At 37.6% G+C, this 14,610-nt stretch overlaps 1 protein-coding gene across 1 annotated transcript in view; it reads left to right on the top strand.

Annotated features, from left to right (window-relative positions):
- The first annotated feature begins 1,634 nt into the window (after window positions 1-1,634).
- The window catches only part of LOC134794878 (protein kibra), a 103,800-nt gene continuing 90,824 nt past the window's right edge, over window positions 1,635-14,610 (top strand). Inside the window, exon 1 of the mRNA XM_063766706.1 lies at window positions 1,635-2,144. Coding sequence (XP_063622776.1) covers window positions 2,017-2,144 — 128 coding nt within the window. The 5' untranslated portion in view covers window positions 1,635-2,016. The remainder of the gene's footprint in view (window positions 2,145-14,610) is intronic.

Genomic DNA, 14,610 nt, shown 5'->3' with positions numbered 1-14,610 from the left:
AATATCACGATCCAGGATCTAGGATCAGATCACAAGCATTTCCAGAAATCCATCGAAATATTGTGATCCGTCAATACACTACCCTACACGTCAATAAATATCGTAATCCGTCAATATAATTGACGGATCACAATATGAATCTTGCGTGTAGGGTTCGCCTTAGGGTGGTATTCCATCTATCCAATTGTCTAATGTCATTGCTTCTTACTCTCTTATTAAGCAAAATGTGAGACAAAAATGACAAAATACAAATTAGGCAAATAAATTGGATAGGTGGAATACCGCCCTTAATAAGGGCATTTATTTATGTAACGCTCATGTATATGTATGTATATGTATTTGTTCCAAGGAGCATGCAGGTACCTAAGTACCTACAGTCGACGTCATAAGTAGATATGTTTACACTTTCGTACCTTACTAATTTGTAATAAGGCGAAAAATGTAAAGATATTTTTGACGTCGACTGTACCTAGTGTACCTACGAATTTATCTATCATTCATACATTTTGTGGATAACACAAATCTACTACGTTACTTACAGTACTTACTAGGTCGATCTGTGTAAGATTGACCTGTATTATTTATTGTATACTTACTATCTTCGTCCGCGACTCCGTCTGCGTGGAATGATGATGAGGATTGATAAAACCGGGCAAGTGCGAGTCGGACTCGCGCACGAAGGGTTCCGTACCATAATGCAAAAAAAAAAACGAAAAAAAAAAGCAAAAAAAAACGGTCACCCATCCAAGTACTGACCACTCGACACTGACGTTGCTTAACTTTGGTCAAAAATCACGTTTGTTGTATGGGAGCCCCATTTAAATCTTTATTTTATTCTGTTTTTAGTATTTGTTGTTATAGCGGCAACAGAAATACATCATCTGTGAAAATTTCAACTGTCTAGCTATCACGGTTCGTGAGATACAGCCTGGTGACAGACGGACGGACGGACGGACGGACAGCGAAGTCTTAGTAATAGGGTCCCGTTTTACCCTTTGGGTACGGAACCCTAAAAAACCATCCTATGTCCTTCCCCGGGCCTTAAAGGCTTAAACTATCTCCATAGCAAATTCATCCTAATCGATTCAACGGTTTAATCGTGAAGAGGTTACAGACAGACAGTTACTATGGCATTTATGATATTAGTAGGGATTTATCATCAGGCAATGACCATCTAACGAACCTTGCAAAATTAAACAATCAAAACAGTTTCCATCCACTTATGATCCGCTGGGATCTGTGGGATAAACACAATCTGTGTGCAGTTCTGTTTGAGATCCCTACATAGGATATCATTTACAGAAAACTTATAATTTGCGTGGTAAAACAAAAAAAAATGATGTCATAAAATTAAATGACAACAAAAAATGTCAAGTAAATCAAGAATATTCCTACTATAAAAGGCACATTAAGCAGTTAATGTCTTGCAAACACAAATCTTAGCACTAAAATTGCATTGCATACCTATAGCATATTACTCGCAGCGCTATACTCGGCCGAGTATCAGTAATTTGTATAGGCATACATACATACTCTGTGGAATGCGCGGTATACACGCCTGTCTATACGTATTTATACAACGGAATCGTAAATAGATTGAATGGGTAGGTACGTTAATTTTTGCATACATAGCTCGTCTAGTGTCTGTGTCTGTGAGGGCTATATGTAGTGGTGTTAGGGCTGTGTGTAGCAATGTAAACATTAGAAGAGGAATGCATAAAGACAGTAGGTAGCTTGAATATTATCATGAGAGCTGATAACGTGGTGGGCCGCGGCGCCTCAGTCAGCGGAGCGGAGCCGCTCTGTACGGTCGTGTGTTTTAAAAACGTCGGTGCAGTGACGTGCCGCGCGCTGTTCACTTCTCGCGTACGCGCCGCATTCCATCGTGGGGGCCCTACGCCGCCATTGGTTGATCCTGCGTGACGTCACGCCTTATAATGAGGTATTCAACATGGCCGTGTAGCTAGTTCGCGAGTGTGCTTCGTTATTCGTTTGAATGGATTTAATCAGTGAAATATGCCAAGGAGACGAAACGGTGAGATACCCTTGCCCGACGGATGGGATTACGCGAGGGACTTTGACGGGAAATTGTATTTTATCGACCACAACAGCAGAAAAACGACGTGGATCGACCCGCGGGACAGGTAAGTTTTCCTAAGAGAAGTGGTAACCCGTGAGAGCCCCATGTCAAAACTTCACATTCCAATGCGATTTATAGCGTTTCCCGATTGAATTTTCGCGCAGTGATCCCTGGGATAGAAGTGTTTATCGTGCTCTAGGCCCTAGTGAACTCTGAAGAAGTAAACACAGTTCCAAAATAGAATAAATCGTGAAAAACAAAGTGATCGTTCCGCGCGCGCGCGTCGCCCTCTGTCGGAAACTATGCGCGACCTCGTCGATTTCACACGACATTCCACAATTTAGTGACAACAAATGAGCTAAACACAAATTATGATTATCATTTGTTATCCGTATGTGCTTTGTGTGTTGTGTTGTGCCTTGTTTAGAGTTCAGTTTGTTGGTTTTCATTATTGAGGCCACGGAACTGGTTCGTAGCATTAGCCGTCGAACTAGCGTAGAAATAATTCGATGAAGCGTTTATGTGGTGCATGAATGTGGCATGTCTTGGTTTCGTAAGGTGCGCTGGTTCCGCGGCGCGGAGAGCGGTGGGAGATGGAATGTAATGCATAGTCAAGTTGTGCGGTGTGAATGACAGGCCGTAGAATGCGGCCCAGGCCCGCGGCGATGGTCGCGCCTTTCTAAAGTGGGCACCCCTCCCCCCAAAACCCCCGCGCCGCACTGCAGGTGCTCAACACAACCCTATAAAATACCGATCATGTCTCTAGCCGTATCTATTTACCATACTTTAAACGACAGCTGCCTCATTGTCTTAAAAAGTTGACCTTAAAATTTACGCACCTGCAATGTACAGTTATCGTGAGCATCTTATTGATCTCGAAGTGAAGATCATCCGGTTGCAATAATGTACATTAAAGAAGAGACTGCACGATAGGTGAATGTTTTTGAATGTCGGCTCATTCCGCTCTGACTTGGGAGTAGCTCAACTGAGACGTCTCCCATCTTACAACACTGGACAGATATTTGCATTCGTCAAACTTACAGTACAACAAAACCTCATACAGGGCAACCTAAATTGAAGAAGTCACTACTGCATCCGTAAAGGGTGCGGGTACATTGAAGGGGGGCCGAAATGATTATAGTTTTCACTTTATAGATGTTAAAACAGGCATCACATATCATACAGCAGGTATATCTATATAGAGTCTGTCCGAAAAGAGAAGAGTCATCACTTTATGTAGAATATTCAATGTCAAACCTACCTAGTGAAGTCTTGTGCCAGTAGACTCTTAAATTGCTTTAGACTTCGTGCCTATCAGTCTAGGCACGTAAAGTAATTGCCTATTAACTATTACATAAATAGTTTTGTAGAAGTATTCAAACAATTTAACTATGTTCAAATAACTTTATATTGAAATATATTTCAAAAGTACGTTAAAAACTATGCACATTTGAAATTAACATGAAAATTTCAACCATTCTCTAAATCTACTACTGAATAGTACGTTAAGGAAACCTAAATTACAATTAAACACGATATACCTAGTCTTATGATTTATGATATACAAGTAGATATTTGAAATCACTTGAATAGTTCCTTTACAAAAAAATATGATCAAATTAGATTCGACTTTTTATTGCAAAAAAATATGATCGAATTAGCTATTATGCGCTCTTCTTTTCACGTTGAGAAGTACCTACGTACAATACTCCTTTAAAAGTCAAGTGAATGGCTTACGGCTTTTTAAAGACCAATACAAAAAGTACCAAGTCCAAAATGCCGGACCTGCCGTAAGAATAAAGTAAACAATATTCAGTAATTTTGGACATCCTTGTGGATGATGAGCGCTTTCACAATTTTCCTTCAGTAGTATTGCTTGAATTATTAACTGACAATTGGAAGCTACTGGAATTGGACTTTCAATTCCTCCTAAGTTTTAAGTGTCTAAATGATTAATATAATTATTTTATTAAAACAATTTCAACTTCAATACTCACTAAACAACAAAGTCCCTAACCCTGTATCAGTTAAAGTTAAGTAAGTTCTCCGGTTTCTGATCTCGGTCCAATGACACCACTATAAAATTCGCCTCGATCGCAGGAAACATAAAGTGTTACTTTTTATTGAACCTTTTGGCAAACTGCATTCCTTGATTCCGAGACATCGGTACTAAGAGACTTGCTAAACAAGTAACGATATATAAAACTCTTATGTTGGTAGTCAGATTTGCATGCAGAGTTTAAGATGCGGATTTTATATTTTTCTCTGTTAATTATTTTAACAGCCTGTTGAACGGCTGAAGTTGTTCATTTTTCCTCACTCGTAGATTTGAGGTTATATACATCGTACGGTATTAAATAAACAAAGCTTGTGAACATTTTACACGAATCTCAAATAACAGATCTAACAAAGAACAATATCAATAAGTTTGTTTGTCTGAGAAAAGAGAAATCCTAATTGCACGCTATTTTGACATGAATTTTAATCGGAGAGATGTTAATTCATGCCATATTCAAAGTACAAATTAAGACCATGTCCAAATGGAGAACCAACAGTCCAGTTGACGCTAGAAATGAATAATAACTAGCTATTAAAAACGAGATAACAGCTCAAAATTGCCCAAGTAGTGTACATGTGTGGGGATCGTCGATGACACTCGACATCCACTTGTGCAAAACGCACACAATAAACCAACCCACTAAGCCAATTTACTATATCTAAAAATAACCCGGCCATGTCTCCGACGCATACACTATTAATCTTGTACCTGGAACCTAAACGTTAACTGTGAAAAATGTGCCCTCGAGTCAGTTATCTGTCAGAATATAATTATGTACCTCGGGAATGTTGACAACTTAAGAACTGGTTTTTATTTTACATGCAAATTTCATTCTTATATGATGATTCTCTCCAATGTCACAGTATAGTATTACCCCTGAACTTTAATGAACTAGTCTTAACGAGCGCTTGAATGCTCAGAGTGTGCAATAAGCGGCTTTGCTTCTCATAGTATCTTAACTAGTTGCGTGCGAATAAGCATTTTGCGGTTTTCGCGGATCTCACAACAAGTGTAATGGCACCTGAGTTACGAGAAGAGAGGCTTTTGCAAAAAGTCGAAGCAAAAAGTAACGATACAGGCGTTCGACAGCTACGCATTGTAAATTGAGGAAAAAATACTCATTGTCTCGTTAGTAGGGAAGACAATGTACCGTCGATTAAACAGCGAATGGGATCTTATACCTGTGTTTGTCGGCGTTTATTACTTTAATTGTATCGACTGAATGCAGTTTCACCGCGGCTGTACATAGTTGAGTCACATTCCAACGTTCTGATTGTACTAGTTCGTCCCCTGATGGTTCTTATACTGATCTGATAGTCCGGTAGCTTTGATTGTCTCAGGCAACGCGTTTTAAGTCTGTGAGATCAATGTCTCTAGAGGCATAGCGATGGTGGTTGAGTAGAAATATTTCTGCGTACTGAAGCCGGTCGTTAATGCATAATTCCATGTTGTCAGTGAAATCTCTGAGAGCCAACAATGCGTGCTCTGGGTATAGGCAAATCGGACGTGAGAAACCTAAGGATGCATGTAATGGTATTCGCAACGCAGTATTTGTATGTAACACCGGACAATGCATCCACTGATAGCTAATTATTTTGTCTTTAATGCCTTAATTATCTTATTAAGCGCCTCGATTGTTCTTTATCGTTGGCTATTTCATAATTATTACCACCATTTCCTAATAGAATGATGACTCTAAGGAATTCCGCATTCTCATCTTGCGTAACGATCTTTTTGAACGTGAAAACGTTTTCTTGGAATATTATTTCTGGAGAATCAGCTACATACTTTGCACTGTTTCAGTTTGGTATCAAAACAAAATGAATTTGTAACGTGTACATTGAGCTTGATCTTTTACGCCTGTGTGTTTGATTTATCATAAATATGTGTACTTAGGTACCTATTGGTAACAATCGGCGCTGTCTTCGGATTGTGTAATCCAAGTGTGTGTAAGGCATCTTGCCGATACTTCCCACGCACTACACGCGTTCCTTCGAGCGTGACGAGTAAGGGGCTGGGCATTTTACTGCGTTTCTTGACTCTAATCGTGTTGGCACTAAATAACTCAACAATTTATTTTTCTGGTTGCTCCGTTGCTTGTAATCACATGCTTAAGAGGAAGATTACTGTGTGTAGTCATTAAATTGTCTTATACGTTTATTGTTTGTTATAGTGACTTTACCGTGTGTAATTCGTTGTTATGATGAATTGGTTTGTTTGCCTCTTTATTACGTTTGTGTGGAATTTAGCGGTAATTTCGGAGTTTTCGAGGGCATGCAACAAAGGAATTTAATTCGCCTGACACTGATCGACTTTCAAAACCATTTGTAAACATAAAACTGTAGGTACCTACAAAAGGTGACGGTGTATTGAGAATCGAAAGTCGTCTTGGCCTGGTATAGTTGTCATAACAACACGATTCGACGTAATTTTTCGACCAAACAAACGAACGCACCGGAAAAGGTGTTTCCATAATGATGGCGTGATGTTCAAAACAAAAGATCCGTGTTTGTTCATCAGATTATTAATACCGGGGAGTTTTTGCAATACGGTATAGTATCACTAGCTAATGGTATACATATTTACTATATTTAGATGCAGCTTTGTTTAAGGGGGGAACCAGTGAAAATGATGGCATTGTTCTTTTAGGGCGTACTGGCGTAGTATTAAGTTATGATAAAATCTGTGCTGATGATACATCAGTTACACCCATTCCCAAGTCAGCCTTTGTTCGCATGAAGGATGTGACACGGAATTTGCATTTAGTTTTGTTCTGGACCCGTTAAGAAACGGAGTGTGTCAATGATTAATCCGAAATTATTACCCTTTGTTAAAAGATAAAGGGTTGGCATCTTTGTCTGTTCTTCAGAAAATTGTTCGATAGAAATGTCTACAAATTATGTGACTCTTGGTTAAAGATCAAATTATTTATAGTACAGTAATGCAACACAACACAATAAAATTGAAAGCAAAATTGGTCAAACAGTTATTACTTTTGTTTACTTATAACCGTAGTTACCAGGCGATCAAACGCTTAAAGAACACCAGACCCCACCGTTATTATATCGGCAGCTACATACATACATGATGAACAAAAACTATTCTTTGCCTTATTAATAGAGAAGTGAAAGAGTGTCAGATGTTTTATCCTTAGCGATAAATGTCAAACGTGTCAAAACAGTCAGATTAAAATGATTCTACAAGAAATTAGTCAATATTAATTGGCAACCACTCCTTTGTTTAAAATTCCCTGTAAGGGATGGGATGGTCGATGTGTCCAAATGTGTTCTGGGCGCGTCGCGCGAGCGAAATAGCGTACAACATTGTTTACTTTGCGCATTCCTTTCAGATAAAGATGTCCTTGGTGGCTTATATGCGTAGACGCATGCCAGTGCGCCGATTTTACTGGCTTATTCACCGTTCCGTTGATTTCGAACAAATTAAACGTGGAGTTCACAGCCTAATGAAAGTTTTTTGTCTTTCATGCGATAGTAAACGGTTACCATAGCCTATGGTAGTTTATACACCATTAGGGTTTTATAAGAGATGCCGACTCTTTAAATGTGTACATTGTACAATCCTTTTTTGTAAAAGTAAACATATCAGATGCCATTTTTACAAAATCCTGGGTAAAACAACAATATTTTTTTCACCACACCCGCTCGGAAAGGCTTACTATGCACTTCAAAAACGGATAGCAAAGTTGCACTTTGCTATCAGCAATTCACATGTGAGGCAAAGTAATCAAATGCAAATTTTGAGTTGTTTTCTTATGTTTGCTGGTAGAATTGACTTTTAAATGATGATTTAGGATGATAAATATTTAATAACATTCATTTGAATTTGATTTGGTTTGATTTTGTTTGATATTTTTACATTTGATACAGTGGAAACTGGATAAGTGGAACCTGGGTTAGTGGAAAACCTCTTTAAGTGGACCCAAGTTCTCGGTTCCAGTCCCTTGGCAACGAATTACCTCTATAAGTGGAATTTTGGGACCTCTATAAGCGGAATCCATTATTTCGAAAATTTCTTATTTTTACCTCTGTAACTGGAAGCAGCCGTCTCCGAAACCTCTATGAGTGGAATAGCTCGGTGTTATAAAATTTGTATTTTTAATAAACCGTCACAAGGAGGGTAGTTTGTTTCGTTAACATTATGGTTCGTGTTTTAACTACGTATTTTGTATGAGATCACACATCGTTCAGTTTTTTTTGCATTAAAGTACAATCGGTACATTGATTTATTTAACCATACTGGTTTCTCTTGCATAAATAAATATTAGGAGTGATTTAGTTTTTGTAATTTTGAAAATTGTATACGAGTAGGTACTGTGGATTATTTACAGTATTGCTTTTTTTAAAGTCAGGATTACATACCTATTTTTGTTAATACATACATATCTACATATATATTTAATAAAAGATGATTATTTAAGTCTTGATCATACCATACGTGACCTCTATAAGCGACATTACTAGCATCCACAACCTCTGTTAGCGAGAGCCTCTGTGAGTGAGAAAACGTTTTATTTGAACCTGGTTTAGTGGAAAACTGGATAAATGGAAAACCTGAATAAGCGGAACTAAACAGCCGGTCCCTTGCGATTCCACTTATCCAGTTTCCACTGTATTTGCTTCGGGTTGGTGTGGTGAAAAATTTTGTGTTTCACTAGGGGGCAAATTTTGTTCTACCCTCGTGCTTTGAAACCCTCGCAACGCTCTAGATTCCATTTTTCGAACCACGAGCGTAGCGAGTTTTTGGAATCTTTTGCTTGCTCGGGTATCAATATTAGCACGAGCGGTTAAACAAGAACTTTGCCCCCTTGTAAAACAAGTAACTTTTTCACCTCAGCAGCTCGAACAAGGGTACTTTGCTTCTTAAAAACAGTGAGCAAAATGCGATTTTGCTCACTGAGTGAGACAAAATGACATTCAAGTGACCTTTATAGTCAAATGTCATTTCAACATGCGGGGTCTAATACAAGTTCGAAATACTTGGGTTCTATTATCTCTGTCCCTTTCACACTGTTAGCATAAAGAAACAGACAAAAAAAGTTAAAACGACATTCAACGGTATATTGAGGGTTTATAATAGACCCCCGAAAACTTCAGACCGCATCGTTCCAAACCACGTACGAGTATGATTTCTTAATAATTAATTAATAAAAATAAAGTTTAAGATTTGTTAAAAACTGATAAATTACTATATTTTAGGTATTTTATTGTACAATTAAAATAATGAACTCTAAAAATACACAGATTATCACGCAAAATTAATTATTTTACTTTTAAGAATTTCTACCATAGTTGACAAATAATACATGTCCGCAATTCGGACCGTATCTTACAAAGTTTTTTTTTACAAAAAAAAGTTGTCGATTGAAGTGTCAGTTGATGTTCGTTATTTCCATATTATTTTACTGAAATTTATTATTGCGTTTTGTTTTTGTGTTCGTTTGCGGTAATTAAACTTAATTGTTTGTATATATTAAGAAAACATGAGTGCAGGTATTAAGTGATGAAGAAGGATTACATTTTTCAAGTTGTCTAATAGGTATGTTCTCACTGTTCAGGTAAAAAATTTTGTGTACTACACGAGATCAAAGTTATTTACATCTCGTGCGCTTTTGAGTCCCTTACTACGCTCAAGATTCTAAATTAGATTCACTCGCTACGCTCGTGAATCTATTATAGAATCTTTCGCTTGCACGGGACTCAAAATAAGCACTCGAAGAAATATCAAACTTTGATCTCTTGTTGTACAAATAACTATTAAATAGTCGCAAGTTTCTGTTGTTTTACTTTTATTTTATGATCTAATCCATACTAAGTTGGTTTTTTATATGAGAACTGTACATGATTCAGAGCACGTCGTACTGTCTGACTGTAATGCGTATTCATGTTCGAATTAGTATTAGTTATTGTGAATTACCAAGAACTCGAGTGTTTTATCAAAGTGTACAGACGGCGCAATGTTAATGTGACTAAAATCACGCGTGTTTAAAATTTATCTACATAAGTATGCGATAAAAGTGGTACTGCTCCCGTTTCTAATCGAATTGGCATTCCACTCTTATCTTTGTCGTCATAAAGTAGTTATTTGCTCGTAAAGTTTCATTGTAAAGAGTATTCTTAATAGTGAAGACATAATAATTTATAAAATATACTGAACGTCTCTTGTACTTGTCATATATATCTGATCTTACAATCTATGAATACGATGTGTTTAGAGACATGGTATATTTAAATTTTTATAGAACATATTCGATATCTAACTTAAGAAAAGCATAAAATGTCTATGCATATACCTCAATTCGATGTATTTCTAAAGGATCCTCTCATCAAATCTTGACTTAATATTTGCTATAATTTTCTAAATAAAATCTCAATTCTTACAACGTGGTAAATACAAAATTTTATCGCCGAATGTGCCAAATTAAGTACCCACGTCGCCAGACTAGCTGTATAGAAAAGTGGATACTTATGTTAGAGCAACTGTAATACAGCCAAATCAAGAACCTCTTTGCTTTTAATATAATCGATTAAAACACAGCCAAATAAGAACTTCCATGTCTGTCTTTATAAACCAGTAAAAAGTAATCATCAAGAAGATCGGAGGTTCCTACTTCAAGTATAAATAAAATCTGAAAGTTGCAAAATATGGTATGTGCTATGTCGACATAACTGGCTGGCATAGGTCGATGGAATTTCTGTTTGTTTCCATATAGGGGCTATTGATAAATTGTTGATAGTCGCCAGTCATAAAACTGATTAACTATTTGCGTGATTTGCATAAGATCGCTTGATTAAGCGACTCCACGGAGGACCAGACTCGCCAAAGAATGTTGCCCATTTAATGTTTCCTCTATAATGAGCGCTTAAGATTTAATGTCTACCGTAAAATGTGCGATCCTAATCTGCTGGATGATAGAACGAAAGCGATTTTTTACCGCTATCCGACTTGAAAATGTCTAATAAAAATTAAATTTGTTATTTACTGTCGCGCACGTTAATGGCGATGTAAATTCTTTTATTGGACGGTTAAGATAATCATCTTAGATGCGACACCACGCCATGATATATGTTTCTGCCGTATACATTCTAATATCCGGCCAAGTATAATTTGCAATGCAAGCCTACTTTTTGCAACAAGACATTTGTTATGAACTTCTCGCTTAATCTACGTATTGAAAGTGAGAGGTTTCGTTCCTTTTGCTTTAAACGCTCGCGGTGTTTCCAATGAGTTTTAAACAGTTGAAATTATACCAAGAATGGTTAAAATTCTTCTTGTACGAATACGGAGGCCGCCGGAGGCGAACGGGCACAAATCCTTGATTTTGAATAAATTGTTGGCGACTCGTGGTTTTAAGCGTGGGCGAAATAACAATTCGGACGATAACAGAATTCTTTACATTCTAATATACACCTTCAGCCGACGTAATAGAAGACTGTTTGAATCGATCGGGCCGTAAAGCTATGTTGGTAAGCAAAGTGATCGTAAGCGCTGTGGTATGCGAACCACCTGTATACTTAACGACGATAAGGAGTTGACAGAATATGGCCGTGCTGCTTGAGCTCCGTTTTACGTCAAAAGTGAGCTTGGGCAATTTTACAAACACTTCGCTTGTAGTAAAATTGGTAAAACCTAATAATAATCGTTTACCTGAACTTCTTTTGTTTCTAAAGACATCTAGAATCAACTCTGACGAAAGGGAGATCGATTACTAATGACAGAAGTTTGCTAGAGGTTTTGGGATTTTCACGCCAGTTTATTAATATGTTGGTTTTTTTACTTAATTGTGAGAAGCTTAAATTGTTAATTCCCTGATACTTTCCCTACTTGCTTTAATAGAAAAGTTTGGTCAATTTGCATAAATATCAGCTAACATAAATGATAGTTAAGATTAGAGTGCTTATAAAATACAATGGCGAAACAATCGCACTTAACTTTTTATAAGAAATTTTCCATTTATCTTCAACTTTCCCAGCTACATAACAAAAACAGTTATTTACGAAAAAATAAACAGAACGTAAAACCTCGCAAACAACGCTCAGTCGAGCTATTAAAGAGAATAAATCGCTGCAAAATGGTGAGCATTTTTCAAGTCTTCGCGCTGCCCATTCACAAAACAATGGGACGAAGAATTTTGCGAAGCCTTGTTCGGAGAAGGGCGTCCCCCATTCATCAGCATGCGCGAGCTGGTGGGCTGTTTAACCATACCATCCGGTCTAAACACTTCGTTGTAATAACTAACACCTTTGAATGGGACAGAATCAGTTTTGGTGAATACCAAACCTATTTAAAACTTGACTTAGAATGTGATATCTTGAAGTCTTTTGTAGACATTTTAGTAATTTAGTGCTCCATGCAAAAAAGTTATACGAAGTTATAATTGTTAAATATTACTATAAGTATACGAAGATGTGCCGTAGCTCATAAATCATGTGTAAAATAATACTTAGGACTGGAATCACTTTAAATAGGCTTAGTGAATTCTTCAAGACTAAGCATATTTCTTTAAATTTTGACTCGTAACGTCCGAATCCTTCAGTATGGCCCTAATATATTTAGTATGGCTTATGTTTAACTTTGTACCATTAAGTTACTTAATGGTACTTAATTTAAGTACTTACCTATCTTTTCTTTTAAACGGATACATTTAGCGGGATATCTTGGCATACTTGCTAGTATTTCTTCTTCTACTTAGTAACTGCCAACCTAAAAGTGCTAACACATTCTAAAGTTTTCCAATTACCTATGTTTTGCACTGTTCTCTTAAGCTATTTGTTGTGTACTTAAGTTACACTGTAGTTAATTCTTTACATGGAATCTCTTCTCATAAAAATGCCTTTAGAGTATATGGTGGAGCGAGTTCCAGATGCTTTGCAGAATACACGGGCATCATTAAGCCAACATTATAAATACCACTACCTCTAATGATTCAACTACTTTTAAAGTCAACCTCTCTTAATGCAAGAGAATTAATAGTGCTGACAAACGAGTCTAATTTGTGACTTTATTATTGGTTTCGTAAAACGGGATTTGGAAACTGGATTCTGAACTAAAGGGAGTGACTTCGTAATAACAATTATGAATTCCTAGATTGTTACGATACCGTAAAGCGAGAGCAATTCGTCATTGTATCGAGACATTATTTAGACGGGGTTTCGTGTAGTAGCTGAGCGGAACGCGGTCGTGATACCCTGATACCCCGATATTGTCGACGGGCGGCGTGACGAAGGCAACTGGCATGCGTCGTGAATCAGAGGGAAACCTTATATATTCACAGTTTATGCAATGCAATACGCTCCGTCCATCCGTCACATTTGCAGACCAACGTCTGAACAGGTCAAACCGCTTCCGAATGCCTAGATAAAGTTTTTATGGCTCGTTTCGATGACCCGTCGAGTTCTAGACTAGTTTGTTAGAAAGTCAAGGTTTATCTTAACATATCAAGTTGAAATCTTACGCAAAGATCATTTAAGGTATAAGGTAAATGGGCGGTAGCGGCTCTAAATGGTACGAACGTAAAATAAACTCGCAACGACTGCGTAGTCATTTTATGTCCGAGTTCTTGAGTGCATTTTAAGGTTATTATAAGATGTTCGCACTTAAAGTCATCAATGCCTATAAGGCGTTTTGTGTCGATAATATTTATGATATACGACTGCTTTCCACTTTGTAATGCTAAAGACTAGTATAATTAATGGTGAGCTATAATCGTTTTAAATTCCTGAGCATTCGACGAATATGATATGAGGGACACATGAATACATGCGAGGCGAGGCGAGCCTGAGAGAATATGGGCGTTGTAAGTACATCTCGCGTTTGACACAACACAGTTCACTAAAGGCGTTGGAATGTCATTTGTCAATGATCGAATAACGTGTGACGTCAAGGCGGTACATTAGGTTCTCACATACCATCGCACTATTATCGTAATTTTAACCACTTTCAAGAGATTGCTCCGGCAATTCGGGGGGATAAACTGGGTGATAGGTCATGACGTAAGGCGTAAAAAATGTTTATGAATGCGGTTACCGCTTTAATGCATGGTTCGGTTCAGATACGAAATTTTATATTCACGGATTGGATCATCCGGTCGGCATGCTTCGTCGAGCTCAATGCAAGTTGTTTAATTTGATTATAACCGCGCTGTAGCAATGTGTCAGCGATTTGGTATGCGGGAGGAAATCGCGCTGACCCCTAACGCTTCCTTTTTTGGATATCGGAAAGTCTGCAATCATCCTGTCCATGAGTTTAAATGTCCGATACAAGACTTTAAATAAGCCTATGACATCACAGTCGAAATATGTCTATTCAAGAACAGGTTATTCACCTAAGCATTATCCTTAGCGTCTACTGACACAGTTTCAGATGTTGGATTATCGTGCCGACTAAATACTAACTAGGGCAATGCCCTGGAGGTAAAGGAATAAAAAAGTCGTTGTTGTTCGAAAGCCCAAGG

This window comes from Cydia splendana, chromosome 11, assembly GCF_910591565.1.
Source record: "Cydia splendana chromosome 11, ilCydSple1.2, whole genome shotgun sequence".
Classification (NCBI taxonomy): domain Eukaryota; kingdom Metazoa; phylum Arthropoda; class Insecta; order Lepidoptera; family Tortricidae; genus Cydia; species Cydia splendana.
This window is presented reverse-complemented; position numbering and strand designations above follow the sequence as displayed.